This window comes from Prionailurus bengalensis, chromosome D3 (assembly GCF_016509475.1).
Source record: "Prionailurus bengalensis isolate Pbe53 chromosome D3, Fcat_Pben_1.1_paternal_pri, whole genome shotgun sequence".
Lineage (NCBI taxonomy): Eukaryota > Metazoa > Chordata > Mammalia > Carnivora > Felidae > Prionailurus > Prionailurus bengalensis.
Window position 1 is genome coordinate 62,664,076 of NC_057356.1, and position 26,637 is coordinate 62,690,712.

The 26,637-nt window shown below is 36.1% G+C and overlaps 1 protein-coding gene across 1 annotated transcript in view; it reads left to right on the plus strand.

Annotated features, from left to right (window-relative positions):
• The window catches only part of PIK3C3 (phosphatidylinositol 3-kinase catalytic subunit type 3), a 146,423-nt gene that overhangs the window by 108,653 nt on the left and 11,133 nt on the right, over positions 1 to 26,637 (plus strand). The window contains exons 22-23 of the mRNA XM_043558700.1: positions 12,072 to 12,240; positions 17,808 to 17,898. Coding sequence (XP_043414635.1) covers positions 12,072 to 12,240; positions 17,808 to 17,898 — 260 coding nt within the window. The remainder of the gene's footprint in view (positions 1 to 12,071; positions 12,241 to 17,807; positions 17,899 to 26,637) is intronic.

Sequence of the window (26,637 nt, forward strand, 5' to 3'; positions counted from 1 at the left end):
ATATTCAGAAAATGTTATGGTGTATTTGGAGAGAATTTTAATTTGGAAAAAGTTTTCCTGTGTTGTTCCTTAATGCTCTGATATTTTAATTGAATCTTTTAACCACAAGAATCAAAGTACCAAAGTGATTCTGTTTGTTTTTGTATTGAAATTATTTTATAATTATTTTATAACTACAATGCAATTATTTAATGTATAGAGTGCCATTACATCTATAATGTTATTTTCACGTATCTTGTCACATACCTTGTCTCTTCTTTTGGAAATTGATAAATAATAGACCTTTTTCTTTTGGACTTTGAGAACTGCTCTGTGTGTGTGTGTGTGTGTGTGTGTGTGTGTGTGTTGTTGGGGATTTTTAAAAATAAGACTTGGAAATCAGAGTCTATTTAATACACTTCTGTGGTCCAGTTCACAATTAATTTGTTTTAATGGAAATAGAATATAAAATTTCAGAAGCAGGTTTTAAGCATCTTGTCACCAGTTTTCCACTAGAGGGTGCTCTAAACATGACTTTAAAAATCAAAATCTTACAGTGTGCTAGATGAGAGACATGTTCTCTTTCTTTTGAAACGGCATTTCTTTTGGTTATTTTTTCTTAACTGGTCTTTAATTATTTCATTATTGATATCATACAGTTAGCATTTTAAGTCTTACTTGCTAGGATTAATGCCTTTAATTTTCAAGTTTAGTTTTAATGAAATTAGATTATATAAGGAAATACCAATTATATCAGGACAAATGCAAGTATGATGTATTCCTCAACCTCTAAAAATTTGTAATAATTTATTTTAAAATGTTTTGTGTTTATAGTCATTTTTTACTGACAGTTTATATTTCAAAGTGGTTTTTACATATGTGATATAATTAGACTTTGTATAATTTAGACAAGTATTACATATTTAATTATATACATGAAGTTTGAATGTGGTTCATTGCAGGAAATACACCTTAGAACTTGTAGTTAAAAAGTGCCTCAAGTATCATGAAGCTCCTCCATTGTGTATTTTGGTTTTTTTGTTTTTTTTTTTTAATTTTTTTTTTCAACGTTTATTTATTTTTGGGACAGAGAGAGACAGAGCATGAACGGGGGAGGGGCAGAGAGAGAGGGACACACAGAATCAGAAACAGGCTCCAGGCTCTGAGCCATCAGCCCAGAGGCTGATGCGGGGCTCGAACTCATGGACCGCGAGATCGTGACCTGGCTGAAGTCGGACGCTTAACCGACTGCGCCATCCAGGCGCCCCTCCATTGTGTATTTTGGATCCACTATGTCTTAGGCACAGACTGTGACGTATTAAAACTTTAAAACTTTAGATTCTCTTATGTAACTCTCCAGTCTCAGTGTTGATGGTGCAGTTTTTATTATAAGTAACATTGCTCCCATTCTTCAGAATAAAATACCTTTTGTCTTCTTATCTGCCAGCTTGAGCAGGTGTAGTATCCATGACTTTGCTTTCAGATGAAAGTGGTTTGGAATTGTAATCAGAGTTCCACTGATTCTTCTGTGCCCAGTTCCTTGGCATGAGAGATGGAGCAGAGAGGAAGAAGATACTTAGATTTCATTTTATTGGGGATCTCTTGGAGATTTGCCTCCAACACACTGTTCCACCTGTAAACTTAGATGAGACACAAGAGGGTCAGATTGATAACTTTAGAAGTGTGTGGAGGAAAATGTTCCACTGCATAGAAAAAATTTCAAAATGTATACAACAATAATGTGCAAAAAGGCAAAATATGAGACTCAATTACAGATTTCCCAGAATTTTTTTTGCCTGGGTTTATTGCTGTGTTGATACTTTAGCTTGGTTGAAGTATCCTCAGCTTGTCCAGCAGAGGGCATTGTGTGTCCACCATAAATGTGACAGTCTGTTAATTCCTTTGTCAGTGTATTGCCCTGTGGTCACTTAAAACATTGTTTTCCTGAAGCAAATTTGGAGTGAATGGTATTTCACTTATCAATGCAGTGATGTAGCATTATTTGGGCAAGAAATTAAAAATTTAAGCTCTAGAATGGGATTGGAAACGTAAATTTCTTTCAGAGCTGGTATCCTTTGAGGAAGCTTTGAGAAGTTTGTTCAGGGTTATTTGATTGTGACAGGACTCAAAGCCTGATTTGGGTTTATCTCAACTGTGGGGAAAAATTTTTTTATTGTTTGTTTTTTAAAATTTGAGGGGGAAAAACCAGGACTGGTATAACTGAAAAACTTTATTGTTTATGATTTACAGACTTTATAACAGAATGAACATTTATATCAGTATATAAATAAGTGAAAAACATTCATAAATGAAAACAAGGAGCTAGATATCTGTAGTAAGTGGAAAGTTCCCTGTAGTTCCTGAGGATGGCTCTTCTAATCTGGAGCTGTCCATTTGTACAGCGAGAGGGGTGGTGGCTCTTTGTCTGTCTCAGCACTTCAGAGTAATGCTCTCTGAACCTTTTGTCACAAAGCCTGAAGGTAAGAAAGTCATTGTTCCCTAATTGGAAACTTTCCTTCATCATTCTTTAACTTTATGTCAAATTGATGCACATCCTTTTTTACTTCTGAGGAACAGTCTCACATAGGAGTTAATGTGTCAGGATCTAAAATAAACATCTTTAGTTTTAAATTGCCCCTCCACCATTGGGTGACTTTGGGTAAGTTGTCTCTCTCTATGACTCAGTCTCTTTTCTGAATGTGCCCATAAGAATAGAACCTCTCTGCCTGTGGTGTGTGAGAGTTGAATGAGATAATGTGGGCAAGGTTTTGTACGTATCGAGCATATAGTCAACATTTCTTAAGGACTGGCTAGCTATTATGGTTTTCTTTGTTGGTTTACTACCAAAAAAGAAGAATGCCTTCCTTTTTTTGGCTTATGTAGCTTTTTTATTTGCAGTCATAATTTTAGAGATAAAAATATAATTAATGTATTTCAAAAATTTCTTTTTCCCACTCTTAAAAATACAAACTCTTTTCAGTTACTGCCTTTTAAATTCTGTTTTGATTGGCTCTTTATTTTAGTAGTGTAGGAAGGTTTATAAGAGAGAAACAGTCAATTTTATCATGGATTTAGTGTTATTCTTTCTGTTTTAAGGTAAATCTTGATATTTTGAAAGTAAATATGTTTGTTTAAGTGTTTTATTTTTTTCTTAGGGTATAACACAGTAGTTCAAAATCTTCCATAGGGAGAACTTAGTTACTACTCAAATGGTGATGCTTCCTAAGCTATTTGTATTTAAGTTAATTAGTTTGGTAGGTTAAAAATACTGTAAAATCTAAATCTATAGACTTACTTTATTAAAAAAAATATTTAATGTTTATTTATTTTTGAGAGAGAGAGTGTGATGTGAGCACAGGAGGGGCAGAGAGAGTGGGAGACACAGAATCTGAAGCAGGCTCCAGGTTCCTTCAGCATAGATCCCGTGCGGGGCTTCAACCCACATGAGATCATGACCTGAGCCAAAGTCAGACTTTGACTGAGTCATCCAGGCACCCCAACTTGCCATTAAAAAAAAATTATTTATTTTGATAAAGAGAGTGGGGGAGGGGCAGAGAGAAGGGGGGAGAGAGAGAGAATCCCAAGCCGGTTCTGCCCTGACAGTGTGGAACTTGATGCGGGGATCAATCCCATGAACCATGAGATCATGACGTGAGCCAAATTCAAGAGTTGGACAATTAACCGACTGAACCACCCAGGCACACCGAAATCTATAGATTTACTTTCTTAATGTGCTTGTTTATTCCCTGGGACTTGAGAGAAAGGGGTGTAAAATGTTTTATGCAGTTGGTAGGCACCTAGTAAATGCTTTTAAAATGAACAAATGAATGAAGTTTTTTCCTGTTATTTTTATCCATCTTTAGGGTTTCTAGAATAATCTGTTTTCCTGCCTAAACTTATTTTTACTGTAGACTATAGACATAGTAGTATTTACCAGTTTGTTTTTTCTCAGTTGATGTATGCAAAAGAGAATCAGGCACATAAGACCACCCCTTTTTAATCCATAAATACTTTTTAGTCTCTATTAATCATTACTTTAGATGCTTAGATAATGACAAGGACTCACAATCATGTGAATAATTTTCTTTTCAGACATTATTTAAAATATGATATTTTGAAAGTTTCTTGAATTTTTCAGTATCAGAAATCTGGCAGTCTTTTTTTTTTTTTAATTTTTTTAACATTTATTTATTATTGAGAGACAGAGAGACACAGAGTATGAGCAGGGGAGGGGTAGAGAGAGAGGAGAGACACAGAATCTGAAGCAGGCTCCAGGCTCTGAGCTGTGAGCACAGGCCCAACGTGGGACTTGAACTCACGAACCATGAGATCATGACCTGAGCTGAAGTCAATCACCTAACCAAATGAGCCACCCAGGCGCCCCTGGCAGTCTTCTTATACTTAATGAAACCTATCATAAAGAAATTGTTAATGGTGCCTTAAAAGGTGCTGGTTTTTTTTCTTCTTTGTTTGTTGTTGTTGTTTGTTTCTTTTTTAGAGAGAGGGAGAGGGACAGATGGGGAGAGAGAGAGAGAAAATCTTAAGCAGTCTCCATACTCAAGTGTGGAGCCTGATGTGAGACTCAATGTCACAACCATGAGATCATGACCTGAGCCGAAATAAAGGTCGCTTCACCAATTGAGCCACCCAGGTGCCCTGGTGCTGTATTTAGAAGGACATTGTTTCCTCTCATTAGAAGTAATAGAAAATGATAAAGTGCTATATATACTCTTTATGCCTAAGGAGCTGAAAATTACATCACAGAAAAAGTAACTTAGTATGAAGAATGTGCTGGGTTTCTATGAGCTACACATTCCAGTAAAAGTACGCATTCCAGGAAAAATACCTGGAAGCTGAAATAATCAATGCCTTTGCAGGTAATACATAGGTTGGTTAGATTGATTTAGGTCAGATTGTGAAGACAAATCAATCTGTTTCCTTTTGTATCACCTTCTATATGGCAAAGCTTGATTCATTGAAGTAAAACTGTAGATTAGGACATTACTTTTTTTTAATGTAAGTTTTCTTATCAGGTGATATATTTCTTAAAGCTGGGTAGACACTGTATTTGTTTTGCAATACATAATTTGGAGGGGGTTCATTTTTAATGAACTTTAAAGCATTCAAGTTCCACCATAGACTAGCAACCATAAACCAGATATAAAAAGTTAGTACATTTTTATAGTGACCCCTCGAACAAAAGAGGTGTCAAATTTAAAAGTAATGGGGTTGTACAACACAGAGAAACAGTAACCATTGGTATCAAGTATGAGTTTTTATTCACTGAAGTGATTCACCTTGCCACTGTCTCTTCCATAGTGATCTAACTGAAGTTAAGAGTTGTATTAGTCAATGTAAAGTAGATCAGAAGTCCTCAGACTTTGTCTTGTATCAGTATCACCTGGAGAGCAACTTAAACTATAGATTGCTGGGCCCCAGACTCAGTTTCTGATGCAGCCTGGATGGTAGGCCTGAGAATTTAAGTATCAAAGAAAACTATCCATAATTATCTGAAAACATAATTAAAATTCTGAAAGTTTGTATATATTTAGAGGCTGGGTTCTCTTCTTACTTAAATCAAAATAACACAATAGAAAGAAACAAATATGAGAATCTAGCAGTCACCTATTAAACCAGACATTAAAGAGGTTTGCAAAATGAAAGGAGTGCCACTCATCCCATTAATTTTTTTGTGTTAGAAAATAGTTATTATTCATAAAAATGTTAAAATGTTCACTTATTTTTAGATTAATATTTTTGGGAGGTCTCAGTTTTAATTTAAAATGCAGGAAATATCTATAGAAGTAGCCCAACTAAGGTTTATTTGGGGTCTTCAGTAATTTTTAAGAGCATAAAATTTTACACAAAAGAGTTTTAGAATTAATATCAAAGGCCGTTTTTTAGGTTTTTAAAAAAAATCTATAAAGGGTTTCTGTTCTGTTTTAGACATTAAAACAGTTCTGTAGAAGAAAAGAATATTGCAGGGAATAGATCCTTTATTGGCGTTAATAACTGTAGGAAAAATGAAAATGAAGATCATTTAAAAGTTTTTCTTGAATAGAAATGGACTATATAATCAGATATACTACATAGATATGTTTTGCCCCCCTTTCATTAGTTAGCTAAATTTTGTTCCTATCATCAGAAACCTAAGATCTTAACAGTTGAATGTGAAAAAATAAATTACGTGAAATATTTAGCAGATAATTGGAATGTTTATACTGATCTTTACTTATGTATGTCTTATTTTCGTTACTCAAAAACGATTACTAAAAATATTTCATCATTACTGTGCTTTTAACTGTAAGTGAAAATAGCTCTAACCAAGTATATCATAAGGGCTTAACTAATAAGCATTGGGAACATTTGGAGTGTAGCTTAAGGAGCGTTTTTAATTCTAAAAATACAGTTTCCATTGTATCAGTAAATGGTTGTTCACTACCTTCTTTGTTTCTAGGTTTCATAGTAGGGCAACTTCAACATTCACATGAAGAAACGTAAGAAAAATACAACATTCACATAAGAAATAAAAGGCATTCTGTGGAAAAATAGTAAAATGTCAGGTGTATGCCAAGAAACTGAAGACTGGGAAACTTATTATAGAGTAGAGTGGCAGGGAAGAATATTTGAATTGGGGAATTGTGTGGGATTTAAAAAAAAAATCGAGTTTGTATTATAGGGAACAGAAGAAAATTGTCAAATAGAAGGTATAAGCAGAGTTGTGAAAAAAATGGAGTAAGTACAATTTTGAGATTGGTCATATGTAATTATTGTATAGACAAAAGGGAAATTAAAAAAAACTGCTATAAAATACAGTTCATTTCAGCAATATCTTTTGTCTTTAATCCAAGAACTACAAATACTTTGAACCACAATTTTTGAAATAAGTTCATGTCACTTATTCAAATAACAAGAAATTTTAATTAGTACATCTTATTTCCTTTGTATTGCAAGTCAGGGACAAAAGGAGGTGTTTGCAATCAACAAACATTCAGTTTGTTTTATGTACACTTTACCTCTTGATTGTTTAAGATTAATAAATTTGTTAATAGATTTGAATAAGCCCATACTTGCTGAATTTCTTAATTAAACATTTTTTTTAATTTCATGAAGTGCATTTATAAAATCATTGTAAGTTTCATTTTAGATATTAACTTTAAAAGAGCCACTCCCTTTGGTATCTGCAAGGATGAATTTTCTTAAAACATTAATAGCCTCTTTTCAAAATACATGACTCTTTGAACTTGCAAAGCATAATAATGGTTTCATTGTTACTGAATCTTTTATACCTTATAATTAAGCAGTAATCCTATTCTTTGAGAGTTTTCTTACAAGAAAGATAGAAATATACTCTCCATTTGCAAGCAGTGATGCATAGCCCACACTGGACTTCCAGTAATGCCTGTGGTGAGACAGAGAAAAGTGGGGCTAGGTTTCTTATTAAAGGATGGAGCCCATTAAATAAACCACGTGTGATGGCTGATACAGTTTGATACTAGGATAGCATGATTTATTAAAAATCAGTTTGAATCAAAGAGGGGTCAGATAGGTTATCTGCTCAAGTGCTAAGTATCATTAGAAATTATATTGGTAACAGAACAAAACAGCATTAAAAAAAAATTTTTTTAATGTTTACTTATTTTTGGGAGAGAGAGAGAGTGTGAGCAGGGGAGGGGCCGAGAGAGCGCGAGACACAGAATCTGAAGCAGGCTCCAGGCTCCGAGCTGTCAGCACAGAGCCTGACTTGGGGCTCGAACTCATGAACTGTGAGATTATGACCTAAACCGAAGTCAGACCCTTAACTGACTGAGCCACCCAGGCGCCCTGAACAAAACATTATTTAAATAATTAAACAAAACCAAGGAAAGCTTATCTGTACCTATAATGTAAGTTTTTCATCTCTTTACCTTTTGAGGGGTAGACTGGTATTTGTCTAACAAGGTAGAAAACAAATGGGAGCTCCAGAGTGAGAGGAAAGCACAGAATGAAGTGCTTAGCTTAGCTACAGGGAATACACATTTAGTTTAAGGAAATGGAATCCTTAAGAGAAGTTGATCAGGACTTTTTACCAAATAATGGAAAATTGAATGATAGCCTGCTTCCTTGGACCTTAAGCATTAAGAAATGATGCTTTCCCAGTAAATACTACAATTGTCAAACTCCTTGTTCTAAAAGTACTTTCTCATCTTTTTGGAATCATGAACTTCCCTTGGGCATTTGGTGAGGTCTATGGCTTTCCCCCAAAAATTAATTTTATTGTAGTTAGGGACCTCTGAAGTCCATTTTGGAATTCTGAAATGGTGTTTTTCAATCATGAGTAATACACAGAACTGTTTTAAATAGAAGTAAAACCCACTGTGCTGAGTTTATAATCTTAAATATGTACAAGGTAAAGCTGATACTAACTTCTTGTGTGTCTACTCTTCTATAAAATAAAAATAACTTTATAAATTAAATCATGTTACAAACTAGCAAAATGCAATTCAACAACATTAATGTGACAGATGAAATAATATTGTAACTAAATGTCACTTGCCATGTGAATATGGTGCAGATAGTATAGTGTGAGTTTGAGTTCCGAGCACTGTAAATATATCTCATGTGAATATTCTGAAACTACTTTTCTCTACTTGAACTACTTTATAACCTTCATTACTTCAGCATGCTGTTAGGTAATTTGAAGATATAACCAATTCTGCTTCTCTTAGTGTTAGCCTGAAAAAGTTAAAGTAGCCTTGTTGTTTAATACCAACCCAATCAAAAAGTGAAATCACAGGATAGTACTAAGTAGTAAGGTAGCATCTAGGTGATCCAGACTCAGCCTGTATTAATTTTGTTGTAGATCTTAATGGAAATGAAAATACAAAAATTTTAAACAGAACAATTTCCCATAAGAACTATCATTTCCAGAAGAAAATTTCTTGCAATAACAATGTTACTAAAAGGTGCCTAAGCTATAAATGTGAAGTTGAGGTGTCATTGGTTAAGTAAATGCAAAATAGCTACACTGAGTCCTTCTGCATGCTAGGCCATTATCCTAGGTTTCAGTACTATGCAAAAATAAATAAAGCACAATTCTTAATTATAGGACTCCTAATGGTTCAGTAAGAGTTAACTTTGGGGAGGGGCGCCTGGGTGGCACAGTCGGTTAAGCGTCGACTTCAGCCAGGTCACGATCTCACGGTTTGTGAGTTCGAGCCCCGTGTCAGGCTCTGGGCTGATGGCTCAGAGCCTGGAGCCTGTTGCCGATTCTGTGTCTCCCTCTCTCTCTGCCCCTCCCCCGTTCATGCTCTGTCTCTCTCTGTCTCAAAAATAAATAAACGTTAAAAAAAAATTAAAAAAAAAAGAGTTAACTTTGGGGAGAAAGATAAGTGAAGAAATAATTTCATTATACACTAAGCTGAAATGTTTTGAAGTAGGAGCCTCACTAGTAACTACAAATGCTTGCTTAGTAAGCCCTGGGTGTGAGCTTGAGGAACCAATTCGCTAAACTGTTACTTTGTTGTTTTGGAGAGAGCAAACCCTTTTCCAATTCTCTATAGGTTCCTTGCTCTATCTAATTATAATTCCTTCTCTCACCTCCCCCGTCTGTCATTTACTATACTAGATACACGCATTTTTTTTGAAAGTTCTTATGAGATTTTCTTCAATTCTTCAATTTCTTCAATTTGAACGGAACATTTTAAGTGTGGTATAAGCTTGAAAAACAAAGACAAGGAGATGATGTGGAGAAATGGAAAACTAGTTTTCAGTGCAATAGTTACATTGTTAATGGGTAGTTTTTCTATAGGCAGGTGATATAGTGTTTAAACCTTCCAATACTTGTTTTGTGAGCAATCATAAGTAAGCTGTTGTTTCTTTTTATATATGGACTCCATATCCCAAATGTAGTACATTGTCTGCTGTCTACTCCAGTTAATTTTCAGTGTAGTTTTTTTTTACTAATGCGTGAAAATAACGCCAGTGTCTACCTCGAATTTTACATAAGCTTAATATCATTATTGCCTTTAATCTGGACTTATTATTATTATTATCATTATTATTATTACCTGGTCTTGGCAAATCTGAAGTTCTCTCTCATTTTCAAAGTTGTATAGGATTTCCCGCTTAATGTATTATTTAGTTTTTCATTGTAAGAACGATGCCTGAGATGAGTTGCAAATAAGATTGCTTATCCCTTTAATATTTAATTTTACTAATCCCTGGCAGTAGTGATCTCAGGTATAAGGAACGTATAAATACCAATTCAGTACATTTTAAATGTCTTTGAAGTGGTACTTATTAATATTTCTTTTTGAGCAGTGTTTAGTATTTTACATTTTTTTAAAAAGTGGTATTCAAAGTATTTAAGATAAACATTTGTATGTACCTTTAGGAGACATGGTCATTAGATATCATATAGTTTGATTTAGTTTTATGTTCAGACTAAAATGTTTTTTTCCTCTGAGGGACATAGCTTCTTAAATGAGACAAGGCTATAGATGTAATGATTCTTGACTTAAATGGGATTTTTTATTTTGCTTGACCCTGTCATCTGTAGCTTAGTTGGAAATAATAATAATGACAGGAGACATTTAGACTGTTTACTGTGTATCAGGTACTATTTTAAGATAACATATCTTTATCTCTTTTTAATTCTGTCTTATGAGGTAATCAACAGTATTAACCTATTGTGCAGTTTAGAAAGTGAGGATTAAAACATTAAGTGGCTTTGTCCGGGTCACATACCTCATCACGTGAGACATGAAGGTGTCAGTCGTACTAAGGGGCAGTTATACCACTGACTCAGAAGGCCTGCCAGTGTGTCACTGTTCACCTGGGATTTCACTGCCACCCAGAGTCAGTTCTGTGCCCATCATTGCCTTAAATTTCCAACAGTGACCTAATGATGGAGTATAACATTCACAGATAACAGTAATAATGCACAGAGAAAGAGGTAGGGGGTTTAGCTAATATGTTAATGGATAGAATTGATGTATAAAAATACTTTGCAGGATGGCAAAAGTATGCTCAAACTCAGTACATGTACTTGAAGAAGGAAAGTTTTTGGCTGCTCCCCTTGAGGGGTAGGGGGAACCTAAGCTTCCCAAATGCATGATGGAGGATAGGTTTTCACATAAAACAGGTCATATAATGTATCACAAGACAAACAAGAGTGGGAAGATTACACTAGGAAGATTTTAGGTTGTTGTTTTTTTAAATGAATTCATCCCTTCACTCAAAAGTGAGTGCCTAGTGTGCCAGAAACTATTCTAAGGCATGGGTAGAGTGATGTGTGAAACGGCATAAATCCCTGCCTTGGTGGAGCTTGGGTTGTAGGATCCACGCGGCTACTCTTTGTGTTAAAATGTATGCTTCTTTTACACCTACTTGTAAGTCACAAAATGCTTATGAATTCGGTGGTGAATCCTTCTCTAAAGTGAATGATCAATCACGTTTTTACATGTCTAGTCTGTGGGCTTTGGCGACTCATGGAGAATTTGTCTTCGTGGGCACTGCAGCTGTATTCAGTTCTTGGTAGACATAAATACTGTGGTTTCCTAGTTTGCAGCTAATGAATGACATGGATTAGTTGAAAATGGTTTAGAAGAAGCGAAGAATATAATTTGCCATTTGGGGGATTTTTTTTTTTTCGTGAGGGGAATAGTGAAAAGTTAAAGGATTCGTTTCAGAAATACAAGTGAAAAGTGAAAGGATTCGTTTCAGAAATACTTAAAAGAAATGGTCTTCTGCTGTATGAATCGAGTTTGTGTAAACTTCAGGGTGAGAAATTTGCTGCAGGACACTAATTTCTGCTAGTACCTTAAGTTATGTAGCCTTTGATTGTCTTTGATTCTGGAGATCTTGAAGTAGAATATAGATTAATATTACTGAGATTATTTTAACTGAACTTTCATTTGAATAACTGTGTTACAATGAACTGCAGTATGCTCTTAAGGCCACACCCGAGCCTGGCTGTAGAGGATTCAACAATTGAATAGACTTCATCATGACTTAGTATTCGTTGTGAAGAGACACTGCACATACAATAATATGACATATTCCCTTCTCAGTTTTTAAAGATAACAAACGAGTTTCTTATCAACATCCAGGCAAACTCTTCCACATAGACTTCGGATATATTTTGGGTCGGGATCCAAAGCCTCTTCCTCCTCCAATGAAGCTGAATAAAGAAATGGTAGAAGGAATGGGGGGCACCCAGAGTGAGCAGTACCAAGAGTTTCGTAAACAGTGTTACACGGCTTTCCTCCACCTTCGAAGGTAAGTTGATTTGCTTGGAATAAAGAATTTTGATAAATTCATTTCATAGAGCAAGAAAAGGAGTTGTTCCAATGTATACATTCTTTCACATCAATCTTTCTCAGAATGACACAGACAAATGTATTTAAAAATTTTTTTTGTTTTACATTTATTTATTTTTGAGAGACAGAGCACAAGTGGGGGAGGGGCAGAGAGAGAATGAGACACAGAATCAGAAGCAGGCTCCAGGCTCTGAGCTGTCAGCACACAACCCGATTGCAGGGCTCTGGGGCTCGAAGTCACAAACTGTGAGATGACCTGAGCGGAATTCAGACACCCAACCGACTGAGCCACCCAGGCGCCCCGGTATTTCTTAATATACGTTTGATGTCTGTTTTGATAAACAGTCTGATAGCAAGAGAAAGAAGACTCTCTTGCTTTCCTACTAAATATTCGATTGCTAAATCCACCAAACAAGAAGCTGACATTACACAAGATTAGGCAAATATGGAAGCTTCAAAATCAGTGGGTTAAAATCATTTTAATAAAATATACTGTGTTCTTTGACAGTGCTGGAATAGAGAAAAGATTAAGAAGCGTCATAACCATTCACATCTCCCTGAAGCCAGTCTGGAAGGATTATAATCACGATATTGAGTTGTTTAACTTCTCCCAAGCTCACTTCCCACTTTTTTATCAAAGAATGAAGCATTTAGCTTATTTAAAGTGATATTAATCCATTTTTATTCTTTAGCAACTTTATCAGCCTTGGTTTTGGTTGCTCTTCAGGAGCATTCAGAAGTTTGTTAAATGATGGAGTAATAAATGTTACACATGATTTTGTCTCCTTTTAACACCTCATCAGTCATTTTGCTGAAGGAAAAAGGTTGATTTTTCTCTATACCTTCTTTTTTCTCCAATGCCATTCCATCTCTGCTTTCTTCATCCTGGTTTACTTAGAACTTGTAACATCATATATCATCAGGCAAAAAGTAAATTAAGTCAGGTTGGTTAAATTTAGGACATGGCTCTGATAGTCAAAAATGACGGGATCATTTGACTCTAAATCCATTTTCAACTTAACTTTGCAAAAATGAATATTCTTAGTCCAATGAAAACTCCCAGCCCAGGAGACCTACTACCTTCTTTCACCTCTTCCAGATGAAATTATAACCAGTAGACAGTGAGCTGCCTATGCACATGGGTTCTGTCTTATTTGTCTTTATAACCTGTTACTCGTATGGTTAGAACGTAAGACTCCCAATGTATGGTTATTAAATGAATTTCTACTTCTTATCTGGGTTGAGACCATGTTCCTGGACAATGTTGATGCAGTTGGTCCAAAGAGAGTGGCTGTACACTATTTATTAGATTTCATCTTGGCAGTGACTCATTAGGCCTTCATTGTTAACTCAGTCTGTACCATGTGTCACAAACTCTGATGTGCATTTTACGAACAGTCACACTATTTATCCTTTAGGTGGCAGAGTGACTCAGTTTTGCTTTCAGAAATGCTAAAACAATAATGGAAGATGGGTGTTCTGTGATTTGTCTGGTGATGCAGAAACACTTTCAGAGAGATGAAAGTTCCACTTTAATATCTTAGGATTTTTAATTTAAAATAGTCCAAGCCTCCTAAAAACTAGATGGAACCATGGCATTCTCGGTAAGGAGGCAGACAATGATATGAAATGATAACTAGAGAAATGTCAGGGGTGCTCTGTCTTACTGAAAGCAGAAGGAAAACAATGTGCTTTATAAACTGTCATTGATAATGGATTAGTAGCAATTCAGTAGAATGGAAAAACCAGAGGCAGGTTATTAATGTGGAGCCAAAGTTAACTTTTATCACTGCTAAGAAAAATCACAGAGTAATCTAAATAATTTTATGTTAAGTCATGAAAACTTTTATTTTTTATTTGTTTTTAAATGTCACTATACTTTGGTTAAGATCAGCTGGACCCTAATATTTGGATCAACATTTATTTTTTAATGTTGTATTTTGGAATATGGTTCTGTTAGTAACAATTTTTCTTTATGACATGAGAATTAACCTGATAGTTGAGTCAGTTTGGAGTTAAGGTTACTTGACACTTTTATTATTAGGGTTTGGTTTCATGGTTTTTGTTAATTGTTGCTCATTTCCTGCAACAAGAAACCATTGCTAACATTTGACCACATAAGTAGAGCAGTCTGTTTTGAACTAAGTTGTGAATGCTTACAACTGTATAGATGTTAGAACACATTTTATGGTGTTATGATTTTCATGTAACAAAATATATTATTATCTTTTACTAAATAATACCTATTAATTATATGCATTCCTATTTTTAGTATTAAAGGTTTTCACTGAAAAATTTAGACCATCTTTGTATGACCTTATATTTTTTCTTGATAATGGTTTTAAAGATTTCTAGTAACCTTTAAATCTATTTTCTGGGTAGGATATTGAATGACTACTCAGAATGTATACTTTCTGTTTGGGGTCGCTCACCCTATCTTAAATGGAAAATTCAGGTTCATAGCAGCAGGGGTAAAAGTTAAGGTTGTGACAGATGTTCTACAAAATAATTGAATGTTTAAGCTTCTTATAGACTATTCCTTATTTACATTTTGTTTCCTTTTGCTACAATAATAGAAGCATGGGTGGTTAACTTAAAACCAACAGATAATCCAGAAAACATTAATATTTGCCTTTTAAAAAAGAAACACACATATGTTTCCACAAAAACAAATATTTTAACATGGATCCTGGCTGTCCATTAGAATTGCCTGGGGGAACTTTAGGGGGAAAATAGTTTGGGGGCCCATCTGATTTACTTGGTACGGGATTGGGCTCAGGCATTATTATTTTTAAAAAGCTCCCAAGTGAATCTAGTGGGCAGCCAGTTTTGAGAACCTCTGAAATATTACTCTGAATTTACCCTGAGATTCCCTTATGACAAGATGGGAAAAAACTGTATGGTCAACAAAAGAGAGTACAAATAATTGAAGGTTCATTGAAAGAGCATATTTTATTCATGACATAATACATAGCAGGTGGCTGTACTCTGCTGATGCCATGGTCCTTGCAGCCCTCTCAAGTGGATCTTCTTTATTTCCATGTCCTACATATTGTAGAGCTTAGAGAAGGGCTTGGTGCCCCCCTTGCTCCCTGCTGCAACTTCCAAATGATTTCTTTCCTTGCTTTCTTAAGGAAGAAAAGCCTAGACACACACACTGGGAGATCACACCAATAGGTATCCTCCCCATTGCTAAAAGTCAGGTGTCTGTCTGTCATCCTCTATTCCTTGAAAACTTGTATTGTCTACTTCAAGACTACTGCTGTGACTTCCACATTCACATAAGTGGTCCAGCCATGACTTGACCTCTGAGTGTCTTGTCCTCTTCATGTAGAACCAGCCTTGTCTACTGCCTCTCATGAATAACATTAATTTACCCCTCCAAAATCTCAATCACCAGCTTTCCACTCTGACCAACATCGTCTATCCTTGCAGCTCATTTTTGGATTATACTCCTTCCTGGAAGACTTCAACCTCACTGATAATGTCCAGTCACCATTACACCATATAAAATTACACCATACTAAATCTGCCTTATATTCTCACTTTTCTCTTTTCCCCACTGAATTTTATGCCCTCAAGCTCTAATCACTGCCCTTCTCTCTAAACTTTCTTACACATTTTTATCCAGTCCAATAACCTCACCTGCTGACACTTCATCTCTAATCACAACTCTGTTCCTTCCTGTCTCATGTGTACAGTGCAACAGCTGTACGTTACTGAAGAAACTTCCAACAGCCATGGTGTTCTCACCATTGGTTTTAAGTAGCGGTTCTCAGCCAGACCTGTTTTACACTCCTCTTTTCCCCAAAGCACATTTCACAATGTCTGGAGACAGTTTTGGTTGTCACAGCTAGGTGAGTACCTCTGGCGTCTGTCTGGTGGGGAGAAGTCTGGGATAGTCCTAGACATTGTACTTCTGCCCTAGTTCTTTACTCTTTCACAGCCCATTTGCTTTAAAAAAGTCTATCTTGGTGCCTGGGTGGCTCAGTTGGTTAAGCGTCTGACTTCGGCTCAGGTCATGATCTCACGGTTCGTGGGTTCGAGTCCCGTATCGGGCTCTGTGCTGACAGCTCAGAGCCTGGGGCCTGTTTTGGATTCTGTGTCTCCCTCTCTCTCTCTCTGCCCCTCTCCCACTCATACTCTGGTCTCTCTCTCTCAAAAATAAACATTAAAAAAAATTTTAAAAAACTCTTTCTCACTGTCTCCACTAACCTTCCTTTTCTTCCTTCAGCATAAGACTTCCAGATGTACCCTATCAAAACTAATTTTATTGAAATAAACTGTCACCTATAACCAAATCTAGTGGCCACTTTGCTTTCTTGCCGCTTGACACAGTTGAGCACCCCTTTGTTCCTGAAAACCTTTTTTCGATTTGGTATAATCCGCTTCTCTGTTTTCTTTTTGCTTTGCTGACCACTTCTGCTTCTTTCCTGATTTCTTCCCTCTTCTGTCTGACCTTTACATTAAACTGTCTAGAATTAAGTTCTGGATCGTTTTTCCCCCTAAACTCCTTTTCAGCATTTTCATCCAGACCTGTGGCTTCAGTTAGGAACCAAATGCTGGTGTTTTGAACTAATACCATCAGCCCTGATATCCCCCCTGAGTTCTCTGACTGCCTACTTGATGTCTTGACTAAGAGTCTGGTAGGCATTTCAAACTCAATATGTCTAAAACAGAATATTACTGATCCTCAGCCCCAAATCCTGCTCTTTGTTCATTCTCTCTTGTTTTGGTGAATAGTAGTTTCCCATTGCTTAGGCTGAATCCTTGGTGACATTCAGTTCTTCTGCCCCCTCTCCCTTGCTCGTTGAAACCATCAGCAAGTGTCATCCACTCCATCTCCAAAGTACATCCAGACAACATCCATATTGTTTCTTTTCTACCTGGACATCTGTGAAATAGTTTCCCTACTTCCATTCTTAGTCCCTACGAGATGGCCAGTGAGAACTTTTATTCATTTATTTTTATTTTCTTTTTGAGAGAGAGGGAGAGAGAGAGAGCGAGCAGGGGAGAAGAGCAGAGAGAGAGAGAGAGAGAGAGAGAGAAAGAGAGAAAGAATTCTAAGCACCCTCCATGCTTAGTACAGAGCCTGACACAGGGCTCGATCCCATAACCCTGAGATAATGACCTGAACCAAAATCAAGATTTGGAAACTCAACTGACTAAGTCACCCAGGTGCCTCTAGGGATATTCTTTTTATTATTATTATTTTTTTTAATTTTTTTTTAATTTTTTTTTTCAACGTTTATTTATTTTTTTGGGACAGAGAGAGACAGAGCATGAATGGGGGAGGGGCAGAGAGAGAGGGAGACACAGAATCGGAAACAGGCTCCAGGCTCTGAGCCATCAGCCCAGAGCCTGACGCGGGGCTCGAACTCACGGACCGCGAGATTGTGACCTGGCTGAAGTTGGACGCTTAACCGACTGCGCCACCCAGGCGCCCCTCTAGGGATATTCTTGACAGGAGAAGAAGCTGCAAAATTCTAACACACTGCTATTTTTTCTTTCTTTCCCACTCTCTAGGTATTCTAACCTGATATTGAACTTGTTTTCCTTGATGGTGGATGCAAACATTCCAGATATTGCTCTTGAACCAGATAAAACTGTGAAAAAGGTAACTTTTATGTTTTCTACTTTTTATATATATAAGATGTTAAGGTTTTAATAACCCATTTCCCCTTGATGTCCCTGGCTCTAGACTCTTAAGTAACATGAATTAAGAAAAAGAGCTATTATATAATTATTTTTTACCTTCCAGAACACAACAGCCTCTTAGGTCCATGCAGCCAGCTCTGTTCATACCCACAGTCACATGACTAGGTCATTGCATCTACAGAGAAAGCTTACTGCTACAACCATTGCTCTTTTTTTTAGACAGTTGTAGCTCTCCTTTAATAGTCCTGATACGATATCTGATGCCTGGCACGCACAGGCTATACACGCTAAGGATCAGAGACAAAATATTATAATCCTGTCTGGGACAAGCCATTCTATATCCTTCCCACCCATACCTTGGTTACCAGAGTTTTTTTCCATGTCAACAAAGTAGAGACATCCCCTTTAACTCAGCTTCCAAAGAGAAGAAAAAAGGGTAGTCGTCATGTAGGTGAACAGTGATTCAGACTTGCCTTACCATGAATTCTTTGTTTTTTGTTTTTGTTTTTGTTTTTTAACATTTATTTATTTTTGAGACACAGAACATGGGGGAGGGGCAGAAAGAGAGGGAGACACAGAATCTGAACTAGGCTCCAGGCTCTGAGCTGTCAGCACAGAGCCAGATGTGGGGCTCAAACTCAACAAACCGCGAGATCATAACCTGAGCTGAAGTCAGACGCTTAACCAACTGAGCCATCCAGGTGCCCCTGTTTTACCATGAATTCTAACAAGAGATGGGAGGAAGGGCAACAGATTTGAAGATTTTTATCTGAATTAGCTTCTGATTCTCTGATTCAGCGGGCGTGTTGGGGGTGGTGTATATAAAGTGCTTTTTTTTATATCCAGAGATGACGTAAGATCGTCTTCAATATCAGTGTGATAATCATTATTGAACTTGAAAGAAAGATAGTAAAACTTTTTACCTTGCAGAAGTATACAGTTACTCAAGGACAGTAGCAGTCTCTGAGATGGAGTCTCTGTGGTGGTTGAAAATAATAATTGGAACCAAAAAGCTCTAAGTTCTGACATAACCAACTCCGAACCAACTCCAGATTCCTCTGGATTGAACATTGTCTTAGTCTATTTGGGCTGCTGTAAGGAAGTACTAGAGACTAGATGGCTTATAAACAACAGAGAAACAAATTTCTTATAGTTTTGGAATTAGGAAGTCTGAGATCAGGGTGTTTGTATGGTCAGGTGAGAGCCCTCTTTGGGTTGACTTTTTGTTATATCTTCATCTGGAAAAAAATGTTAGGGAGCTCTGTGGGATCTCTAAGAGCACCAATCCCATTCATAAGGGTCCCATGTTCATGACCTAAGTGCCTCCCCAAAGCTCTACCCTAATATCTTCACATCGGGCATTAGTATTTCAACATGGATTTGGAGGAGATACAAATATTCAGACAATTGCGAACATAAATGAGAATCCCTTTTACTTGGTTTTATAAGTCTGTCACAGACAATGAGGGGTTTTAATGTAAATATTGTTCAGTCTTTTAAGTAAATTATCCTCTTATTAAAACTGCATTTATTATTGTATCCACAAGCACTGTTTCAATAAACACCCTTTTCCCCTTAGGAAATAGACTACTTATCACACTGGTTTTTGGCGTGGCTTATTTTTGTCATTTATTTTTTATTTATGGACTAAACCTGGTCATCAAGAAAAGTAATTGGTTGATGAAAATTTAAAATTTCCTTGACTATAATTGATGGGTGCACTAGATTCCAAATACTATTATTTTTTTGTTTTTGTTTTTGTTCTTTGCATTGATATATTCAGGATTTGTTTTGCTATGTGTTTTAAATCCATTTATCTCTGGTTATATATTCACTTTTCCCTAACTTCACTTGTGTTCAGAGGTCAAATTATGAAAATTCTCTAACGGTGTTTGTCAAACTGAGTCTTCCAGTTTCTTCTGCCAATTAAGTTATGTCGTTCTTGTTCTTATTAGATCTTCTATTTCTCTTTGAGAAAGTCATGATTTTACTGTATAAGGTCAGTGACCTTTTGTTAACAGTTGTCTTTGCGGCCCTATCTTTTAACACAGAAGTAATTTATTTTGTGAAGAAAAAAAATGCATGTATGTATTAGTTGTTTGCCTTTAGATGGGTACTCCTTAGCTGTTTTCTGATTTCAATTAAGTGAACCTTGAAAAAAATGTATTTCACCAAATATCTCCTCAAAAGGGTATTTCATAAAAGGTTTTCTTTGCTTTCTGCTCTTTTATTAAGAATATGAAGTAATTATTTGCAACATACACTTGACATTAAAGTCCTGATAATGTTGTAAACTTACGCTGGAATAGGCTAAAATGTATGTTTCATAAATTTCATTTTTTAAGAAATGTAAATATTTGGGGCGCCTGGGTGGCTGAGTCGGTTAAGTGTCCGACTTTGGCTCAGGTCATGATCTCAGCTTGTGGGTTCGAGCCCCATGTCGGGTTCTCTGCTGTCAGCACAGAGCCTGCTTTGGATCTTCTGCACCACCCCCCTCCCTGCCCCTTCCCAGCTCATGCTATCTTTCTCTCTCTCAAAAAATAAATAAACATTAAACAGAAAAAATGTAGATTTTTATACCTTGTTGAAATAATAATTGCTAACATTACTTCGAAGTCTTACCACTTGGAACATTTTTGTGTTGGCCTCATGAATAGAAGCCAACTAGGGAAATAGAGTGTAGCAATTTGAAGCTGAGAGAAGGAGAGATTAGTTAAATTATTCGAGTAATCCTAACAAAGTGCAACAATATTTTCCTGTCTCCATAACTTAATTTAGTATATATCAGTTTTGTTTTAATTTTTGAAGTTGAATACTTATAGATGGGATACATAATATTTTTGTTGATCAGATTTGTTCATTTCTTATAAAACCCAATTGCCCAAAAAATGTGAGATGGAATCACAATGATTTAAAAACATGGTCATCAATCACAGACATCAGTTAAGTATCTGGTAGTAGTAGGTTAGTGTGCCAGTCTTTGCTATATTGCTGTGGGAAGCTTGCACAGAAGTTGCTTTAATCCTTTTAATAATTTAGAACAAAGTTATCCAAGTAGTCTAATAAAAATAATGCATATTGATAAAAGCAAAGTGTTGTAGTGCTAATATAACTAAACCATAATGGGTAGACTAATTTTCAAAAATGAGCAAACAGATCATACTAGTTTTTTCTTTCAGTAAATTTTATATGAACTACTTAAATCATAAAGAATACAGATGCTCATGTAACAAACACCCAGTAATCACCATCTGTATTTAAACATTTTGCCCTATTTGCTTTAAATCCTCTTTTATTAATGGATCAAAACAGTCATTAGTGTTGAACTGCACCCTACCTGCCTTCCTCTAGTCTAAGGGTGATTATTTTCCTACATTTACCTTTATCCTTCTCATGAATATTTTTTCTACTTCATTCATTCACTCAACAGTATTTATTGAGCTATTTAGATTTACTATGTCTCAAGCACTATCTTATTGTTTGAGTTATAGTAATAATAAAATAAAATTTCTTGCCTTCAATGAGGAGCTTACCTTCTAATAAGGGAAACAGAAAAGAAACAGGATAAAGTAAGTTAAAATATGTAACATATTAATAGTGATCAGTGTTTAGAGAAAAAATGAAAGTGAGGGGAAAATGAAATGTTGAGTTGGCATTGATTTTGAAAATTTTAGGATTTGTGGCCAGGAAGGGCCTCACCAATTAGGTTTGTCAGCTCTTTCTGAATAAATTAAAAGGAGGTATTTTATGAACCTGTGGTATGGAAATAAGATTTCTTAGCTCTGTCTGACTAGATTGTCCTAGTGAATAAAAGGAAGTTAAGATATTTGAGATAAAAGACTTGTGTATTCAGAAACTGATGTAACATTGTATGTTGACTGTACTTCAATTAAAAAAAAACAAAACAAAACTGTATTTCCTAGCAAATCACTCACTTTGTTACCAGGGAGAGTGTGTTGAAAAAAGGCAATTGCCTATCTACAGGGAGTTTTGAATTTTCTTAGCTTTTTGATACAGGTGAGTCTCTATTTAGAAAAAAAAAAAGAAAGAGAGAAATAGAATAGTTTAATGGATAAACATCACCACTTAGCAGTGCTTTTTCATTCGTGTTTTTCTTTAAATGAGTAATCTTTTAAATTGTGGTAATGAGTTTATTCAAAGGAATTTAACAAGATAATACTGTTTTGTGTTGAAGAATAAAGGGATATGTTTCTCTAAATTGATCTTTGACTAATCTGTAAAACAAAAAAAAATTATATACATATATATTTGTATGTATACATATTTGTATGTATACACATATTTATAATGAATATGTGTATGTATAATTGAAAATCTACAAATTGAAGATCTGTTTCGAATGACCTGTAAAATTAAATTTCCTTGGTGCCTACAAGTTATGTTTATTAAAGCATATAAGCCATAATATCCACTCTTAGGGAGTTTTGGTAATGTAGGTGTCATTTTTCTTTAGCAGTCATGTGTCCTATTACAAACAATTATAACATTGATTCTCTTTTAGCCGTAGTTGGATGGGGGTTTCAGTTTTTATCATTTTTCTTTTTAATTACTCTTTATTTTAAATTCTGGTTTTTATTCAATTAAGGGATTTTTTTCTATTATTATAATGCAGTTCAGATTATCAAATGAACTCAGCAAGGAAATACTGTTTAGATTAAAACTCTTTCTTTCACCTTGATGAATGAAAAGTGTTCCTTTATTGTAATCACTTTTGTGATTGAATAATTATTACAAGGAAAATTTTTTTATTCTAATAATTTAAATAAAAAATTTTAAGAGGAAGTGTCTGCTTTTATTATTTTAATGAAAGTTACTCTTATTTCAGAGATGCTAAACACTAAATTGTTTTAAGCAAAAGTCTTTATTAATGAATGCTAAATTAGTTTCGCAATGATGTGTTTTGAGCTTTCAGAGACAAAGGGTAAAGATTAAGTATAAATGATATCTCTGTGCTCCTTATGAAAGACAATATAGTTTAAATTTATTTTCTTAATGTTTATTTTTTAAGAGAAAGAGTATACAGAGTATGAGTGGAGAAGGGGAAGAGAGAGAGGGAGACAGAATCTGAAGCAGGCTCCAGGCTCTGAGCTGTCAGCACAGAGCCCCACACAGGCCTTGAACCCATGAACCATGAGATCATGACCTGAGCTGAAGCTGGACGCTTAACCAGCTGAGCCACCCAGTCACCCCCAAAGACAATATAGTTTAGTCTAGAAATGTGTGTTGTGTGGGGAATAGCTCTACACCCCTGAGAGTGTGGATGCAAGAAGAGTGTACATCAAAAGGTTATTGAAGACAAACTCAATATTTAGTACTAATTGGAATGTTAGAGACTGTGTTTGTGCATGTTTGTGTGCATGCACACATATAAATAGAGCTTAAGTATACAATCTGAAGAGCAAAGAGAATATAGCTTGAAGAAAATGATTAGAATCTTAAGGACCTAGGGGACAGTACCAAGTAGGCCGGTCAGTATATGTGATACCAAATCAACCATTTATATGCAGTTAACCTTAACTTCATTGTTATAAAAGATTATTTTTTCATATTTGGTAAATAACATCTTTTTATGCCAAATATATATATTCTGTTTGTGTTGCAAGCGCATGTACAAGCATTTAAGTTTTGATCAATTGGCTGAAGTTCTGATTCTTCTGATCTGTAGTTTTTTGATGCTTTTAAAAATAGTTCCAGACCTGTCAGACATCTTTCTAAGTCAAGGAAAATAAAGGATTAAACTCAAAGAAGAGATATGCCATTAATTGGGATTCAGAAATAGGAGAGCTAGTTCATTCAAGATAGACTTTCAGAGGCACCTGGGTGGCTCAGTCAGTTGAGCATCCTACTTCAGTTCAGGTCATATGAGTCATACGAGCCATACTTCAGCTCAGGTCATAGGAGTTTGAGCCCCGAGTCGGGCTTTGTGCTGACAACACAGAGCCTGGAGCCTTCTTCGGATTCCGTGTCTCCCCCTCGCTCTCTGCCCCTACCCTGCTCGTGCCCTGTCTCTCTCAAAAATAAATATAAAAAAAAAAAATTAAAAACAAAAAAAAAAGCCCAGACCTTTAGATGTCCCTCCGCCGAATCATCCTTCACTCTTTATGCCCACCTCTCTTGTACTTCCTCAGCCTGAAGCTGCAGAGCTGTTGGGTCATTTGGTATACCTCCCATCTAGCAAAGAGATGAGCACCGTTCCACGGCCATGGTTGTTGTACTGTGTCCTTCTTCATTTTTGTGGTAGTTAAATTCTATACTTAACAGTAAATACTAAATACGACCATTTTTTATCTGCTTGGAAACATCATTTTCTCCTTGCCTGCTTTTTCCAAAGTATATATGGATCACTTATAAGAGGAGAAAGGAGTAGAGTATAATCTCGTGCAGTGGCATGAGATTGTCTGGAAGTGTGAGACCCCTGCCATCAGTTAAGGGTCTTTGGGTTGGCTTCATAAATTCTCTGTGCCTCAGTTTCTGCATCTTCTAGATGGAAATACTATTCTACTTCACTGCTATCTCAGAGTCAGGCAAAATCTTGATGTGAAGTGTTTTACACAAAGTGGTCATCAATAACATTGACTTTTATTTTTTAGGAACCATTCTCATACGTTTCTACTAATTTTTCTAGTACTTCTTGTTATTGGGAATCAACTGGAACTATAAATATGAAACAAAGAAATTTCTGTTACTGGAAATTACAGACCAACTAAAGTAGTTCTTTGCAGAGGTATAAGGAATTGCTATAGGAAGGGAGACATTTTTGGAAGATCTACTTCAGTTGATTTTGCCGGTGACTAACATAGTTTCTGTTCTTCTATAGGCAGTGAAACAGTGGGGGAGAATATTATTATCATCTCACCTTGGTATATCCATTTAATAATGAACAACAGGGATAAAGTGAAGGAGATTATTTATTAATAAATATGTCACATTTTAAATCTTACACAGTAGTTCTAGCTTCAAAATGTGAAGAAATAAAGCACCCTTTTGAGTTAAAAGAACAGTTTTTTTGTTTTTAATTTGCAGGGCCTAAGAATCATGTTTACTATTTAGTTTTTCTTTTTTTTAAAATATAATTGATTGTTAAATTGGCTTCCATACAACACCCAGTGCTTATCCCAACAAGTGCCCTCCTCAGTGCCCATCACCTACTTTCTCCTCTTCCCCACCCCCCATCAACCCTAAGTTTGCTCTCTGTATTTAAGAGTCCCGTGTGGTTTGCCTTCCTCCCTCTCTGTTTGTAACTTGGTTCCCCACTTCGCTTCCCCCATGGTCTTCTGTTAAGTTTCTCAAGATACACTGACTTATTTTACTTAGCATAATACTCTCCAGTTCCATCCATGTTGCTGCAAATGGCAGGATTTAGTTCTTTCTCATTGCCAAGTAGTATTCCATTGTATATATAAACCACATCTTTATCTATTCATCAGTTGATGGACATTTACGCTTTTTCCATAATTTGGTTATTGTTGAAAGCACTGCTATAAACATTGGGGTACCTGTGTCCCTATGCGTCAGCACTCCTGTATTCCTTGGGTAAATTCCTAGTATTGCTATTGCTAGGTCATAGGGTAGTTCTATTTTTAATTTTTTGAGGAACCTCCACACTGAGGTTGCATTCAGAGCAGCTGCACCAGTTTGCATTCCCACCGACAGTGCAAGAGGGTTCCCATTTCTCCACATCCTCGCCAGCATCTACAGTCTCCTGATTTGTACATTTTAGCCACTCTGGTGTGAGGTGGTATCTCAAGTGTGGCTTTCATTTGTATTTCCCTGATTATGAGTGACATTGAGCGTCGTTTCATGTGTCTGTTGGCCATCTGGATGTCTTTGGAAAAGTGTCTATTCATGTCTTCTACCCATTTTTTATCTGGGTTATTTGCTTTTTGGGTGTTGAGCTTGATAAGTTCTTTATAGATTTTGGACACTAGCCTTTTATCAGATATGTCATTTGCAAATATCTTTTCCCATTCTGTCGGTTACCTTTTAGTTATGTTGATTGTTTCCTTTGCAGTGCAGAAGCTTTTTATCTTCATGAGGTCCCAATAGTTCATTTTTGCTTTTAATTCCTTTGCCTTTGGAGATGTAACAAGTAAGAAATCCCTGCAGCTGAGGTCAGAGAGGTTGTAGCCTGCTTTCTCCTAGGGTTTTGATGGTTTCCTGTCTCACATTCAGGTCTTTCAGCCATTTTGAGTCTGTTTTTGTGTATGGTGTAAGAAAGTGGTCTAGTTTCATTCTCCTTCATGTTGCTGTCCAGTTCTCCCAGCACCATTTGTTAAAGAGATTGTCTTTGGGGCGCCTGGGTGGCTCAGTCGGTTGAGCGCCTGATTTCGCCTCAGGTCATGATCTCACAGTTCGTGAGTTCAAGCCCCGCATCGGGCTCTGTGCTGACAGCTCAGAGCCTGGAGCCTGCCTTGGATTCTGCGTCTCCCTCTCTCTCTACCCCTTCCCCACTCATGCTCTGTCTCTCTCTGTCTCTCAAAAATGAATAAACATTAAAAAAAATTAAAAATAAAATAAAATAAAGAGACTATCTTTTTCCATTGGATACTCTTTTCTGCTTTGTCAAAGATTAGTTGTTCGTATATTTTTGGTTTCTCTATTCTATTCCATTGGTCTATGTGTCTGTTTTTGTGCCAATACCATACTATCTTGATGATTACAGCTTTGTAGTAGAGGC